Here is an 18,138-nt window from a genome sequence, read left to right as displayed (position 1 = left end):
AGCCGATTTTTTATTACCGATGAGCGCAGCGAGATCGGGGGCGTTTTCTGTTTTATTTTTTTCTCGATCTGTTTATGGCACGGAATGAGAGTTTTATCTCTTTACGTAATTTGTTGAAGCTCGGGGTTTTCCGAAATGCAGTGCTTCTCAGAATTACAGACAGGCTGCACCTGACTCACCAACCTGCGACTGTGACATACTACATTCATTATGTAGATTTCCATCGATTTATGATCTTTACAATTTGTATAATGCCCTGAATATTATGGTGTATTTTAGGTGACTTATCTGTTTAATTTGTGACTTGGTCGATCCAAGTTGTAACAAAAATTATGGGACTGTCGATTTAAATAAAATATAAATAATTAAGTACCTATATTTATATAGTAAATGTGTTGTTCCAGGCGGTGCGGCGCGAGCGCGGCGCGGCCCGCGACCCTGCTCGCAGTCCTCAGTCTCCTCGGCTTGTGCTGTGCCAGTGAGTACAATTATACTACTTAGACCTATTTCCTAGATAACAATTTTCGGTTTAGATTTTTCGGTTTAGGTTTGGATTTCAATTGTAACAACATCTTATACTTAAAGCACTTTTTCTATTAATCTTAGGACGACATACAATGTAAGTACAAGTTATTTATAGTCAACAAACCACCATACCAGATTATACCAGATGTACTCAAGTCTAATATAGGTGACCTAATCTGAAGTCTAAGCATAAAGTTACACCAGCAGCGGCGTCGTACCGCACTGTAAATACGAGTACCTACGTAGCGTCAGCGCACACCGAACTGCAAAATGCTCGCGCATGGTCGAGCAAACTTTTGATTGCATGTAGAACGCATACTCGAACATTTACTAGAAAGCTCGAGCATGGTCGAGCATCAAGTTGGGACGTGTATTCAATTTTGAAATGTATGGAATTATCATAAGATGAATTTTTCAATGATTTCACAATATGCTCTGCTCTGCTCTGCTCTTGGTGTGCGCTGACGCTAAAAGCTAAGCCACTCCACATTCACTTATCTTATAATTATCTAACAGAGACTTAGTTACAACAAGTACCCACATAGTTACAACTGACTCAGTCACCAGCACTAGACTCTAGACATTTTCCCGAGAGACTTAGCAGAGAATAATTAATGACCTAATTATCCTGAAATGGGTCGTAAAAGCTTAAAGCTTTTATTTATTTATTTATTTATTTATATAAGGCACATCAACAGTACATGTTACAATACACTTATAAAAGAAAGGTTAGAGAGGTACTTATCAATAACATGTACCAATTACAGACATGCTCAACACTTGCTAGGCACATAACAAAACATAGAAATAATCATAATTAAAAATACAGTTTAGTATTACAAAAAAGAAAAATAAAACTTTAACTCACATTCTTAAAAAATTCTGACATTAAAACAGATATATAAACTTATTTAAACTATAAAAACAAAAACAACTTCTTAACACTAATATGTTATACATTATTAGTTAGAGATCGCACTAAGTACCTTATTTCTAAAAACTGCAAGACTATCCGAAAAAATATCCAAATTGTCAAATTTACTATTTATAGTGTTGAATTCATTGCACATTCTATTGAGTGGAGCGTGTACACCGAGGTTGGTTCTGGAATGGTTTGAGTGAAATAAATTGGTTATACGTTTACGCGGGTAATTAAATGGGACTGATATTTTGATTTTACTGGAGATATTAGTAGAGTATATTTTATTATTAACAACATTATATAAGAACATGAGATCATGCTGAATCCGTCGATGCCGTAAAGAAATCATATTGAAATATGTCAACCGCTGTTCGTACGGACACCGGTGTGAGATGCCGGGGCTGATGAAGGCGAGGTGGCGGGTGAAGACGCGCTGGATGCCCTCGAGGCGCTGCGAGTGCACGGCGTAGTGCGGGTTCCACACCACGCTTGCGAACTCCAATATACTCCTAACCAAAGCGTTATACAAAAGGATTTTCGTTTTATTACTAAATCCCCTTGTATTACGCTTTAGTACGCTTTAGAAAGCCAAGCATCTGAGCCGCTCTTTTAGTGACACTGTCTATATGACTTTTAAAATTTAGTTGGCTATCAAGTATAACGCCTAAATCTTTTATTTCCAGAACTTGACTAATATTTTGGTTTGCAATTTTATACAATGATACTAAAGGGTTTTTCTTTTTGGTTTTTATAAAGTAACATTTATTTATATTGAGACACATTTTGTTTCTGTCACACCAGATTTGTATCCTATTTATGTCTTGTTGAATTAGATTTATATCGTTTACGGAATTAACTGTTCTATAAATTTTAAGATCATCGGCATAGAGAGAAAATTTACAATGTTGAATGCAGGAAGTAATGTCATTAATGAAATTTTATTAGTGTTATATGTTTTAGTGTCTAGTATATTGTGATAGTTGGTAATATACATAATAATGAGTATATATGTATAAAAAACACTTAATATAATTAGCTTAATGTATGTTGTGTTGTTTGAAATTTATTTTAATATTTTCAGTAGGTAGGTATGTTAAGTATTATTATCTTACTTAAACTTGCGTGAAATTATAAATTCTATAAGTAATTTATTTAAAAAGGTAGGTGGGTTAAGATTTTAATTAAAATAATTTGGTTTTACTTCGACTTTGACCGACATAACTGCACATACTCGTAGAATTCAGTTACTTTACTTTCTAGACGTCAGTATAATGGCCTAGCCTAGGCTACCGCTATCTAGATTCTAGACTGCCTAGTATTCTGGTGTGAGGCTAAGTTCATGGGTCACTTGGTCAGTTAAATAAGGTTCTAACATAACGGCTCGTGAGTTGACCTTCTTGAACTCGGTGTTATTAAGTTGTTTTTGTAGTGTGGTGTGTTGTGTATAATCATTTATGAATAATATTGCATCATAATATTTTATCGGGAAAACCCGAGTCTGCGAAATGGAATGCGTTGCAAATTCATGTCGCTGTTAGCAGATTTCAGATTGTGCATAAATACTGAAATATGTATATGCTGGTATTTTAACAAATTAACCCAATTATTTAGCTGTGTATTCTAAGTACTTAAATATGTATGTACCATGACGAAACGAATAGATAAAATGCTGATTCTTACAAGCGCATTCACCTAATAATTTCACATGGTGATAAGATTAATCAGCTTATTTTTTATAAAGAAAACTGCCTGCTGCGTTACTAATATAATAATAGAATAATAAAATAATCTAATAATAGAAAATCTATCTTACGTAGTTTAATATTAAGTATATTTTTAGTTATACATGTTTTTAAACAATATAAGTTTCAAACGGAACATTGCATGCTGAGGGCAGATTAAATGTTCTTTTGCACATAAGTAATCAATTAAACTCATCTAAGTACTAAGACCGATAATAGTCCTGTGCCTGGGCACCACCGGGCCTGCGCAGACAACAATAAAACAAACCATTTGGATGCGCGCGCGCAGGCTCAGCTGTTACTTTCGATTTTATGTTAATTCGGTGCCATTGTTAAATATGTCGCGAAATTCGATCGCTTTTCTTTTACACTTTCAGTTATTGTACGCATGGAATCTATCCATCACCAATAACGTTATAGTATATACAGTTGGGTAGCTAAAATATTGCTTCCGGAGGCTTTTATAGCTTCACATTTCACATCAATTCAAATGTAATGGGTTAATTGGGTATTTAAAAAATACTTTTAGAAGACATACCTATAAATAAATGATAACAGTGCACGGTCCGGAGCGCCACGTGCGTAGATCCATATCGACAGATATCGCATACCTCGCGCACTCAAGACGAACGGTCGTCGCGGCCGCCGCGCTGTATGTAGCTGCCACTCATATTTCATTAAATTATTATTATTTATTATTCCATCCAACGCATCAGTATAATTATAAATAATTAAGTATATTAATATTAATATTATACATATATTGAAGTAGGTAGATACCGTTTTTAAGTACCTATACACTTTATTTATAAATTATAAACATTATCGTTTACTTATCACTGCTCGAACAGAGGCGCTATCACAGGAATCGATACTATTTTCGAATCTACACAAACATATGGAAAAAAAAAATGTCACATATGGAACTGACACATTTACCTTACATTTTGACAGTGACAGTTGACGATACTGTTATTTTACTGAGGCGCGAGCATAGGATTCGATACTATTTTCGAATCTACACGAAGGGTCGCTTTTACCAAACGCTAAACGTATTCAAATCAAATTTTAAATACATTTTGTACTAACTGACAGACGTATGACAGGCTACTAAATACGTTTAGCGTTTGGTGAAATTCCACCTAACATGGAAAAAACAAATGCCACTTTTGGAACTAACAAATTTGCCTTACATTTTGACAGTGACATTTGACGATACGCAACGTAAACGGAGGTTTCGAATCCTGTGCTCGGGCAACTGTATGTTAGTGTTGTATCGAAAATAGTATCGAATCCTGTGATCGCTGCACAGTGAGAACAACCTGTAGGTCCTCGTGACAGCTACATGCTCTGCGGCCTCCGGCGCGCGCGCTGAGTCACGTGCGGAATGCCGTCCCGCAGGCCCCCGCGCCCCCCGCGTCCCCCGCACCCCCGCGGCCCCCGCGGCCCCCGCCGGCCTGTAATTGAACCTCATTATTGTCAGACTCAGGATTAACTTTCTATACTTGCTATTACTACGAAGCCTGCAGAAAACAAAGACTAAACCTACAAAGTTCGCGAAAAAGATTCGTAGAGAAAATAACATCTGTGTTAACAAGTGGAAGTAACAGCTCCTGTAATAACGCACTGAAAGGTTAATTAAGAATGTTTTCATTAAATGGCGCAGCGACGGACAAAAGCACCAGAGTAAACAGCTTCGAAATAAAAGCTCTCCGCTTTAACAAAACGAAGGAAAACTTTTGTCTTAAAATGAATTTGATCAGCGGGAATTTGAGCACCGATTGTAGTATATTTACCTACTTATTTATTATGATGAAAATTATCTGCGTCATGTGGACGGACAGGAAAGCCATCAGTCGTGGGGAATATTTGTTATTTGTTTTCCGCATTTTTTTATCTAAGTATTGGCTAAGATTGAAAAACCCCGATATTACATCACATGACACATCTTCGGTATGCGACCGAAGGTTAATATGCAAATAATTATAGGTTGACACCTAATTTTATATCAAAATTCAATTTGAGCTACTCATATTGTATTACTTACCTACATCAACAAAACCAAGTTAATAATACTATGTGTAAAATGTAATTATAATTATCTACAATATTGGTAATAATGTGCTTGTTGAAATAGCGCTGTGCCCTAGGTCCAGTGTCGATGCTCCCACAGGGTATCGGTAATGGATACCCGGAACAGAGTCGTGAGCACAAGTTTCGATCCTCCGTTAACGTTGCGTATCGTCAACTGTCAATTTCAAAATGTAAGGCAAAGTTAGTTCCAAAAGTGACATTGGTTTTTTCCATTATGTTAGGTGGAATTTCACCAAACGCTAAACGTATTTAGTAGCCTGTCATGCGTCTGTCAGTTAGTACAAAATGTATTTAAAATTTGATTTCAATACGTTTAGCGTTTGGTAAAAGTGACCCTTCGTGTAGATTCGAAAATAGTATCGAATCCTATGCTCGCTGCACAGGCATATTGCGTGATGGATGACGTACTATTGCTGTCGGTACTATTGCTATATCAACATCAATAGAGGTAGGCCGGGGGCGCGAGGCCGAGGGTATCGACCGCGCCCGTGACAGTCTGTAACTAACTACTCCTGTCATCACTTGAACCATCACTACTACAAAGAACTGTGACTTCCATGAAATATTGGACATTTTTAAGGGCCCGTACAGGGTGACGTGCCGCGCCAATTTTGGGTTTTCAATGCTCTTCACACAGCACACGCAGTGACACGCACACATGTAAGTTTGCACAGTGGGTCGATAAACTTTTACTCGCCAACTTTATTGACAATTATGTTCAAGTACATTTTGGGTGATTTTAGGGTAAGTAGGTAAGTATAATTCTTACTTACACTGGTAGGCACCAGGAAAGAGTAGAAATTAATAAGGGTGCCACTTTACTCTATACTCGGAACCCGATTAGCTTTCTCAAATAAATGTGGTATTTACTTGTAGAAAGGTAACTACAAGTATTAAAGTGTAGATAATAAGTTTCGGGCATCCTCCAGCCAACTGAACCCCGACGACAAAGCAAAGTAAATACATAGTGTCGCAAAAGGGCTATACTAAGCCAAAAGGGGATGACTCAAGGGGTCATTCTGAACAACTTTTGATCTAAGAGATTTGCAAATTCGCGAAAAAAAATCATTTTCCATGGTAAAAAGTCACATGTCCAACAAAGTTTCTAAAAAAATTCAAAATTCAAAAATTCAAAATACAAAATATTTTATTTCGTAAACTTACATACTAGTTACAATAGTTGATGGGGTATCCTTTTAAGTATAAAGTACCTGTGCCAGGGTACCCCGCTCTTCCATATACTAAGTATATTTTAAACAGTTTCTATGAAAAAGGTTTTTTTTTGTTAATTTCCAAAACTCGTAGAGCAACAGTTCAGAATGACCCCCTGTCTTACTCGTTTTTACCCGACTGCCGAAGGAGGAGGGTAATGTTTTTTGATTGTATGTATGTTTGTCTGTTTCTTTGTTCCCTCCTGTAGCCTAAACGGCTTGATAGATTTTGATGTATGAGGTATTGTTAGAAGCGTATTGATGGCGCGATGGTTATAGGCTATGTGACGTTCCATTTAAATGTACATAGCGCCCTCTAGAGGACATAACGTGATGATCGAAAAAATAATAATTCAACTTTGCCGTGTAAGGTAGAAAATGAAAGGGCTTGATTTTCACATTACAAAAATATGCATATTGAAGGTATTTAAATAACAACACCAAAATTATTGAAATTAAAAATGATCATGAACTACTGACGTAAAATTTCATAAAATAAAAACAACTAAAAAGTTACAAATAAAAAAATACAATTATAAACAAACGAAAAACCCGACTGTACGCTAAAAACATGAAAACAAGTCCCAATGTTAATGGAAAGTATCGCAGGTGGGGACCAACTTGACCGCCACTCAAGGCCGTTTTCTAAGTAACATTCAGCTAAATGGTGAACCCTCTGCTGGTCCCCACCTACGATACTTTCCATTAACATTGGGACTTGTTTTCATCTTTTTAGCGTGCAGTCGGGTTTTTTGTTTGTTTATAATTTGTTTAGTACTATATACCGCTTTTTCAATACCTGTAAGTACATTTTTTGGTAGCAGCATAATATTTTTACTTAATTTTAGGGTTTCGAACGTCAAAAGAAAAAAAGCAACCGTTATAGGATCTCTTTGTTGTCCGTCTGTCTGACTGACTGTCTGTCACCGCCCTTTTTCTCAGAAACGGGTAAAGATATCAAGCTGATATTTCGCATAGATGGGGAGTACCCCAAAAAAAATATTATGGTACTCCCTGTCCCACACAAGTAAATTGGGGCTTATATTTTTTCCAGTTATTTTGATGTGTATCCTTTTTTTTCTTTGTTGTATTGTATAAGTATATGTTTCTTTTCTTTAAATCTGTATTTTTTTTGTTGTTGCTGTCTATGTGTCGAATAAATGTATCTTTATCTTCAAATCACGCCATCTATCGTTTGTTTTTTTGTGGCTACTGTCTATAGAAGAAATTCCGTCATTGACAATTTTACGTTACGAATTTATTTTTATTTTTACATTTTCGGGGAGAACCAACAGCATTTTGTTAAAATAAATATAATAATAAAAAATATAAATAATTATTACTTATGAACACATAACAACTTGATGCCATTAACAGAATGAACTTAGTAAACCCAGTAAACCTAACACATCCAGAGGAAAAATAAAATCTCTTCCTCTCTCTCTGAAAAACATACTTAATAGCCCAAACTCGATGCTTTTAGCTATTAAATCTTTGAAATAAAATTCAGTCACCTCCGTGTTACTGCCCTCATCAGATCCTCACGAGACCATGCCTCTCATGGTGAGACTGTGTTTTTGAATCCTAACCTAATCTTCCTACGTATTGTCATCACTTAGATCCATTCACTATATTCCTGCTCCTCATCCCAGGGCCGTGGGGACCGGAGGCACGTCAGCTTTTTAAAGACATCAGCAGCAGACTAATAGAAGTCTCAAGGGACCCTAGGGCTGGCACTTACTTATCACAAAGGCTAAGCATCGCTATATAGCGGGGTAACGCGGCCAGCGTCTTGGGTACCCTACCCGACAGTGGCAGCGATCTGGCCAGCATCTTCTTTTTAGTTTAATTTTAATTTTATATTAGTTAGTTTTAGTTAGGCATTAATAATTATAATTTAATCAAGAAGTACCATGGACTTAACTAATAAAAAACATTATCATTTAATTTATTGAATATAGTATAAGAATTATGCGTCCTCAATTTCAAATCAAATTATGTTGGTGTCATAAAAGTTGAAAAAGTGCAATGACAACCAATGTGCAGTGATTTTGTATCTGTACACAATTAGATCGCGAGCTGTCAGTGCCGCCTAAACCGTCGTGACCCTTCTTTGGAGGCCACCGGCCGACTGAGTCAAACGTCGCTTGTGTTTATGATTTTATAACACAGAAAGCCGCCATAGATATTTGTATGAAGATTTGAGGGAAAAAAATTGCTCAAGTTTGGGATTAATTTATACAAAATAGGTGTGTGTTTATTAAAAAACAAGGTATTTAGCGCCTAGTCCAAGCATTTATCTTTATAATTTGATAAGAATCATATGAAAATTCTTGATAATTACGACACAGTTGTTACAATACGGGAGTGTGATTTACTGGTTTTTCGTAATTAATTTACAGTTATCCATAAGCATTTACTTAAATTCGAATGATTCAGCACCTAGCTAGACTCTTCGGCTACCTGTGTGATTTTTTTCAAGGCTGTAGAGCATCATTTACTACATAATTCTATGACAATGCCAACCCTCGATTGCCTATTGCTGACCCTTATTGAAATTGGCCTCGAGAAGCTAATACGAATAAATATTAATTTATTGTTTGATCTCTATAATACACCACCATTTATCGTATATATCATAAAAAAACTAATTAAAAAATACCTACTTAGGTAGCTATTTAGTTAGTACCGAAAGTACTAAGTATAAACTGGAGGAAGTTAGCTTAGTGCATTTACACGATAGAAGAAGAAGCTATTTAGTTTGATAAAGATTAAGTTATTAAATAGGAAATTAGCGATAAACGACGGTTTAAACAATTATTGATCATAATTATTATGATTCTATTGTTTGTTACTTTTACTTTCTCACTCAGAACACAGTTTCCTAAGCTTATATCTAAACGCGATACAACAGAAAGGTTTTCGGCTTGTATAATTAAATGTGAAACCCTGATTCTGTATCCTGTAACAGTATTCAGTTTCCCAAAGCCCCAATTCCTAAACGCAACTTACCTCTGGAGCCGCCCGCCCGCCCACGCTGCGCCGCCCGCCCACGCCGCCACCACGCCGCCGCCACGCCGCCCGCCCGCGTGTCTCGCACACGTATGTTTTAATTAAAGCTCGCGTAATGGAGAGCTTTCCTCTAACGAACCGCGCCCGCCAGAAGAAGGCTTCCAGCTAAATAATACAGAAAGCTAATTGGATTTACTTGATTTTATACGCAATTAGGTTTGGTAGAGAGGTTTACTTCTCATTTCATGGTGGAAGTCTCGTATGAGAATGAGAAGTTTCAATTCAAGCGAATTTATGAAATATATAGACAAACAAGTATTTTTTTGTTGAGTATCGCAATTTTTTAAATTCAAATTTTCCATGCAACATATTTTAGACTTAAGGCAAAAATTGTTTTGATGTTACGACTAGACTAGAATTTATGTAATTTACTTTATGTTATATTGTTAATGTCTGTAATACTGTTGTGTGTGCCACATAAAATAAAATAAATATAAAATAACAGTTTTTTTTAAATCAGTCCGTTTACGCGAGATGCAGTGACTAAAGACAAAAGTGATTCCTTTTGAAAATCAAGTATAGTGCAGGTTTTTACCAAATTCTACATAATTCGAATTCCTTCAAATTAGCTCTCGCGTTCCTTTCATACTTACTCTATAGTATGATCCAGTACTTGGTATTCATTTTCAGCTTAAATTACAGCTACCATATTGGTCAACGATGTTAGAAAGGCTTGTGCGGCTTGTGTCAAAGGACCGAGTTCAGTATAAATTTGCAACTCCCCTGATGAGCAGATTTATATAAAATTTCATACATAAAATCTGCATGCCGAGCGCTAGCTCACAGGGTAATATTCCAGCACATACATCTCCGTAATATCAGTGAACAAGGCTGCCCATCCACATTACCATACTACAAGAAAAATATAAACATTTAACTGAAGTCAGAGCGCGACCGAATTAACGTTTTGAAGAGTCTTCGAAGAGTCCCACAGTCTATTGTTTAGCCACAATAATGTAAGAACCGCGCCTATCGCTGCGATGATGAGATCTCGGGAAGATTACTTCATTAGGACGCAGCGGTGGAGCGCGCACAAAGAAATGTTATCAAGCTCTCAATAAGAACTCCTTTATCTTCGTGCTCCGGGGTACGAGGGGTGAAGGGTCCATTTGGTTGAGTTATTTAGGTTGCTTTGTCAGAGCATTAAGGTGAGATGGGTCTAACACGGAAATTAATGTTGACAGTTCGGTGTTAAGCCCCTAAAAATTAGGTACGTTGCGATTAGTTCGTTGGTAAACAAAACCCATTCAATTTTGTAGGTAAATTATGGTTTTCTTCTGAGTACTTATTATGTTTTTCCTTGCCGACACCGACGTTTTAATCGAACTTAAGTATAACAACATAATTACCAATGAAGTGCTTAGTCAAGACAATAGTTGTCTCATTAACCTAGATTCTAGATAAGTAGACTTAGAGCCCAACTGCTAGTCGAGGCTGGGGAACCTGGGGATTGTTCATATTTGTAGATGGAGGCATAATCAGGCTGTCAATAACTCAGATGACCTAAACGTTTAGTACAAAAAACAAAACATTTCGTGAAGTACTCGTATATGGCTTGATAATGTTACAGGGCACCTGAATAAATGATCAGTCTCCGTTATTCCATTCCTCTCAGATTCGAGTGCTCATTCATTTCAAATATTCAGTAAGTAAAGCCTTTACTGAAGAATGCAATCAAGTACCTACCTATCTAATTCTACATATTATATTATTATGTTTCCATCTACCTGCCAAAAAAATATATTTCCTGCGGTATAAATAAAAGTGTTACAGTATGGGAGAGAGTTCCTTAGACCTTGGGGATATGCACAAAGGTCCCACTCGAGAGAGCCAGGTGCAGGTACTTACTCCTCCACAGAGAATAGAATAGAATAGAATAGAATAGGGAGAGAGTTCTGTCAGGACGGTATTTTCAGGCTCTATTTGCCTTACGTTTTACGTAGTTACTCATGAAATATTTGAGGCTATGAATAAATATCGCTAGGAAGGAACCAAAAGAAAGCGAGATTATTTAATTTAGTGTAATGTCATGAATGCTGAAGTGAGTAGAGTGGAGCGCAGGAGCCTGCTCTGATTATTTTTCTTCACACCTTACTTTGTTACCACTTTCAATGAGTTTTATTACCGAAGTAGGTATACCTACCGAACAATCAATGTCAACAAACGGTATTGCCCTAGATGTTATATTTATAATTTATGGAAGTCTATTGTATTCTAGACTAATGGCTTTATCTATCTAGCTAGTTATTGCTTCTAATGGAGTGGTGAGTCATGAAGTCATGATCATGAAAGCGGGCGAGGGCGAGGGCGAGGTCGCCGGGACATGAACCCGGGCATGTATTTAAGGCTTTTACCTGATGCGCTGCCGAAAGAGTTCTGAAAAAGTATACAATAGATAATGTCCAAACAGTAAAACGAACGAGGAGTGTACACTGTACAGCCTTCCCTGTGTAAATTGAAGTTCAACTATGTGAGGAAGGCAGATGGGCAGTTCTTCTTTTTAACCTACATAACTGTGTCTCCACCAGTTGTGAGGAAAATATCATGAGTTTTACAAATATTTATTTATTTATTTATATTTCAACGTGCATTGTACTAAAAACAAAACGGCTGTGAACGTTTACAAAAATATAAATTTATATTTTTGTATTTAAAATTACGTTACAGAGTAGTAAATCCGCGTGACAGAGGTGTATTTCATACGAATCTTGGCTGTCTCCTGCCACTTCATCCTGCGTATATTTCATAATGTTAGAAAAAAAATATATGACGAGATAAAATATAAAATTTTATTTAAACTCCAGAAGATATTACTGATTAAGTAAAACAAAATATATATTTTTAAAATATTTCTGAAATATTTAAAAAAAAATGTTGAAAAATTGTCTCTCACTACCCAATGTTTTAGTAGTTACACTCTGTCACGTAGGTTGCCATTTAAAATATTTGTTTGAGCCACTCGTCCTTATTGCCATCGATCAGAGTTTAAGATCTCCTTTTCCCCCTTGGTAAGATTTCCCCTTAGAGATCCAGACACCGCGTATCGGCCACCCGCAAAGTGTGACAGGAGGTGCGTGTGTTTATTCGGCGACAGCTTCGTCACGTAGGTAATTGTTAAAATAAAATATATTTAAATTATTATTTTGTTATTTACTCATTGGTAATAACGATTACTTTGCAATCAACATGTGAATAATACATTTTATGTTACTGTTTAAATACTATTCGACTTTGCAATACATTTTACCCCTCTGTCACACGACAAATCTATCACATTCTTACTAAACACGCCAACCTGAGGATATTCAACAACGAAAAATTGAAGAGAAACTACACGTTTTGGTTAAAGTACGAAGCGAAAGGAACGTCCAATACACTTGCGCTGCAGTAATAAAAAGTTTCGTTAGTGAAAAAGGTGATTTCGTGCTATTATTCTCAAGAACAGACGATGAATGTGGTAGACTGTTTAATATGGTGGAGATTGATTTATCGGATGTTTGATGATTACATTAAAGTCCTTCCAGCTTCTAAGGTAATTAAAAAAGGAAAAAAAATAGTTTTTCAAGTTTTAAGAGCCACTTCTGTACTTTCAAAATATGGCTGATTAAAACTTTAAGAAATTACGTAATTTTTCGTTATATTACTTAAATTTTAGTTTGTCGAAAATATTATTTGTGCAGATAAACATTATTTTATGTAGTTGGAACAAATTTGTCCTTTAAGTTCCTGAAATACGGATATTTCAGTCTCCAGAGGTTCTCAAGTGTGATTTTAATTAGTTATACTAATTATAAAGATATCTCCAGTTAATTCTTTGACTAAATTGAAACCATAATGATTTATATGTAAGTTACTAAATTATCCTTATTAAATAAAACTGTTTTATTCCAAAACCCTGCCTAATATTTAATAGAATAACAACTCTGTCACATCGTTTACCACTTTGTAACGATTGGTGTCTCCTGGTAGTCAACTTATTTTTGGTCGTTTATATGTTATGTTATAAATAGTACAACTTTGGAAAAATCATATTAAATTTAGTCATTGATGTTAACGTCTATGCTGTTAATTTTTTACTGTAATTAGCAGCGAAAAAATATTTATAACAAAAACAAGCTTCATTTTAGCTGAAATAGTGACAGAGTGGTAATAACTACTTAATAAATATTTTGTTATTACTAAAAATCCATTCCTTCATATGTTTTCTAAAATGGTATTTTGTTTATTAACGTATCAAAAAAGTTTCATTTCAAACGACGAAGACTATCTCGTTAAAAAAAAATAAAAGATAATGTGACGAAGGTGTATTTTTTTGTGCCTTATCCACGTATTATGTCCTTAAAATATTGAAAAAATTGGTAAACTACGCGGCCAACCACCTTTTTCGATAGAATAGACATGAAGCTATCATAAAAATGATAAGAGTTCACCAAAAAGCTATAGTTTTTTTTTTCGAATTTGGGATAATTTTTTACTCATTATGTAGGTTAAAAAGAAGAACTGCCCAGATACCCAAAGTCTCGTAATTAAATAACTAGACTCGCCAGACTGCATCAATATTGTTTCATAATTTTAATGATTCGATAATACCAAGAATTATAATATGAATGTGCACTTCATTCATTAAACTTCATAATTGCATAAAATTTGCTTAAATTTACGAAAATATGACATCAGTGCGCCAGTTTCATATTACATAGGTACACATGTTCAATAACTTCAGTTGTATACACACTATTTACAGCCGTAGCATTTTCATAGAACCCACAGTCCACGTTTTCCATGTACTTAAGTAATTTCAATAATATTTTCATTGCTAATAGATATGATTGATGATTGCTCAGAGTATAGTAGAGCTGTATGTTACACGAGCCGGGTCGCGCTGGCTGGCGGAAGCGACATGGACACCGCGGGTCGGGTGTCGGTCGTATCGTGAGCCCCGCCCCCCGCGGCTCCCGCAGTCCCCCGCGGGCCCGCAGCCTGGCGAGACACTCGGGAGTCACCCGCGAGTGTGCCAGTAACGTGATCCGGTGGCCGGTGCCATCTGCACACGTCATCAGCTTGACGTATCCATAATACCATGGAATGTTGTCTACTCGTATCTATATAATCCTTGTACCTACTTACATCGTAATGGATGCTCATGCTCATTCATAATGTATCTATTGCAAAATAAAGTTTTATTACTCCGCCATTTCGTCGTCTAAGTTGTGTTTATCTGCAAAAACTTTCTTACCCAAAAGTTTCTCGTGTAGTACGAAACGCATCGTCGCTCGCAACCCCTCGCAGCTGTAAATAACAATGATAAGGGAGAGAACTTCACGAATCGTGTCGCATTCAGCCAGTGACTTGTGTCTGTGAGGGGACTCGCCAGTCTCCTAGCAACCTTCTGAATTGGGCGGCTCGCTATAGCAACACCCTGTCCTAGCGCATCTGAGATTTGAGAACAATAATACACTACCTTTTTTGGTAATAGGTATATATAATCGATCTGCCTACGTATGTAGATTTTAATGATTTGAATGCACAATAAGAATATTCAATACTATTGATCAAACACACTGGAGTGACGTATTTTAATATTGATCGTCGTCACTGCAGCTCCGGTGTTATTTGGCCATGTCCAAATAACATACCTATATGTTATTTAAACTATTTCTAACATGACGTCATCGAGAAATTACAGTATGTTTTTCAGTAAATTACGACAGGCTATCCAAAACGATTTATATAAGTAGTTAGAAGTAAAACACCAGATTGCATATAATAAAAATAAAAAACTTATTATGTAGAAATCAGAGTGGTATTAAGTAGATACATTGAAAACTTCTCCTAAAAATAAATATAAAATTTGCAAATACCCTCCAAATAGAAGGAAACAATTGGAAAATATGTAAAAATGATTTACTTAGCTAAAATAAATGTTAATTTTTATCAAATTTTAATAATGAAGTGTGCAGTATTTGTACGTAGTGACGCGCGGCTCGCTCGCACGTCATCACAATTTACCCAAATTTACACCAATACTCTCCATATTATGTACAAATATCACATAATTTTTTTTTCAAATCCTACATAGCTTCATAATTTTATATAAAAACCGTAGAAATAACAATAATATATTATGTAAATAAAAGCTTCCATTTAGAGATATATACCCCTAAATGGAAGCTTCACATCACAGCCACCATTAATCAAATACAAACACATAAATAAAAAGCATTACCAACGAGTACCTTTCATCGAGCGCCAACCTCGCAACATACAAATTATACATCATAGTCAAGAAAAGCGAAGCGAGCGCGCTGAAGCGACATGGAGCGACCTGGAGCGAAGCAGCACTCGGGAGCAAAGCGAACAGAAATAAAACAAGAGAGTGCGCGCATGAAACAAGGTTCATTACTCATTCTCCTGTTTTCCATATTCTCTACGGGGACCAATTTATGCGATGTTTGAAAGTCCATTCGACCCCTCTTTCACGATGAAAGAGATTAATTGCAATAACAACTTTCCTGAAAATAAACAATCGGCCTCCCCGCTCTGTCCCTCTTGCAAGTTTAGAGTTTGCAAGATGACAAACAAACTTCAAAATACCTATTGTTGTATAAAATCTTTCCTCTGTTAAAGTTTAAACAATAATGACATGCTTCATAAAATTCGTTTACAAATTGGTGCGCAGTTTCAGCGCCAATTACTCTAAAGACTCGAACTTCCATCAAACGTAATGGGCGGAGGAGATTAGACTAGGAATAGCATTACCATCAAATTTTACACGAAATAACTTGTCATTACGGTTTAAATGTAGGGCAATTATCTTCTGAAACAGATTTTAAACGGTATTATCTCTTATCTTTTCAGGTCCAATCCCAGAGGCCAATGTGACCAGTTCTGAGGGGCTACAAGAAGGTAAATTTTAATATTCTTAATTATATGTATCTACGTATGTAAATACTTTTATGCACTGAAAATGGACAAGTAACCAAGTGAAAGGACCTGAGATTGGTATAAATTTATACCACGTTCAAATAAGTTGTGGCCTTTGCCCAGCAAAAGGATACAATTTAGGCTATTTAAAAAATAAATAATTTTATACTTCTTTATTTACTTCAGTAACTGCGATCAACTCGAAATTTGCGATTTTAAATAAAAACAAAATAAGAGCTGAAGTCCTCTGTAACACACATTTTACTGCTGAATTAATCTTGACGGATTTTATTATTGAATCCCTACTCTCTATCTCCAGGCAGCTGCGCGCTGGGCGACGTGGTGTACATGTCGGGCGACTCGTTCCCGGGAGCAGACCCGTGCGAGACCTGCGCCTGCGCCGGCGGCGACGTCACCTGCGAGCGGGAGACCTGCGCGCCGCGCCCCGGTTGCAAGGCCGTGCACCGCCCTGACCACTGCTGTCCGACTTACCAATGCGGTTAGTAGCATGAGAAGCTTGTTGCAGGTGGCTAGTTAGTCGAATCGGCTATAGACTGCTTGGTCCTCTTTCGAATAAGAGGGATTTTTACATAACAAGCGTTTTTCTTCTTTAGCGTGTACAAACACTACAGCAGATTCAGAGGATATCACCGCACACCGTGGTGAAAGGATCACCCAATTAGATTGTGCAGTGTGGTTATCATGTTACATGCAATGGCTTATTAAGTGACCGCCCGGGGTAAACCGGACGTATTTATGAAATAGGAATAGTTGATACGTCACTCAAGGCGGCTCCTTTTGTGCCCCCCATATTTTGCCATAGTGTCTCGAATTATACCGTCTAGACCAGGGATGCACAGACTTATCAAGACTAGGGGCCGCTCGGACAAATCATGAACTGATGGCGGGCCGCCAGAATTATAGGTACTTAATTAAAGACAAAACATAATTGATAATAATGTTAAAATTGAAAAATAATTGATTTATTTTGAAGCGTGGCATAGTGCTTACAATCTTTTTTTTATTTATTCGGCTTAAATTTTCATGTAAAACTGCTTCCAAACATTCGTTTGCAAGGCGTTTTCGATTTTTTGACGATTTCGTATTGAAAATTTAGTAGTTTAGTCACATATTATAGGTACAACCAAATAAGCTGGCACATTTTCAGAGCAGAGTTTATACCCAACTCTTTGTACGTATTTTTAGTTCAGCATTTTTCTTTCGTGAAATTTGTTGCGTAAATCTTGGTCGTTTTGAATGTTGATAATTTTTAACTGCATTATTAGGATTTTTAAGTTCTTGGACATCCCTTTGCTTTTCTGTCAGAAAAATTCAAATAACTAATATATGTACTTATTAAATTAAGAGATCGTTCCAGTGTCAATTCAGGACTTATAGTATAATACATACTATACTTACTGTATAATACAATAAATAATTTAATTTAATATTCGCTTTCGATGTCATCAAGGAGTGGTTTGAATTGCCTGTTCACAGGCAATTCAAATCACGATTGAGTACTTTTCGAACATATCTATTTAGAATCAAATATTTTTCGAATGTACGAGAGTATTATTTTTGCTGTTGGCGGGCCACTAGTATTCGATCGGCGGGCCGCGGTCTGTGCATCCCTGGTCTAGACAAAATT

At 36.3% G+C, this 18,138-nt stretch overlaps 1 protein-coding gene across 1 annotated transcript in view; it reads left to right on the top strand.

Annotated features, from left to right (window-relative positions):
- Positions 1 to 18,138, top strand: part of LOC105384167 (mucin-5AC) — a 32,543-nt gene that overhangs the window by 10,604 nt on the left and 3,801 nt on the right. Inside the window, exons 2-4 of the mRNA XM_048623450.1 lie at positions 405 to 478; positions 16,425 to 16,472; positions 16,810 to 16,989. Of these exons, the coding sequence (XP_048479407.1) occupies positions 405 to 478; positions 16,425 to 16,472; positions 16,810 to 16,989 (302 nt within the window). The remainder of the gene's footprint in view (positions 1 to 404; positions 479 to 16,424; positions 16,473 to 16,809; positions 16,990 to 18,138) is intronic.

Source organism: Plutella xylostella, chromosome 10, assembly GCF_932276165.1.
Source record: "Plutella xylostella chromosome 10, ilPluXylo3.1, whole genome shotgun sequence".
In the NCBI taxonomy this organism is placed as follows: domain Eukaryota; kingdom Metazoa; phylum Arthropoda; class Insecta; order Lepidoptera; family Plutellidae; genus Plutella; species Plutella xylostella.
Note: the sequence above shows the minus strand (reverse complement) of the source record. Positions and strands in the feature narration are given on the sequence as shown.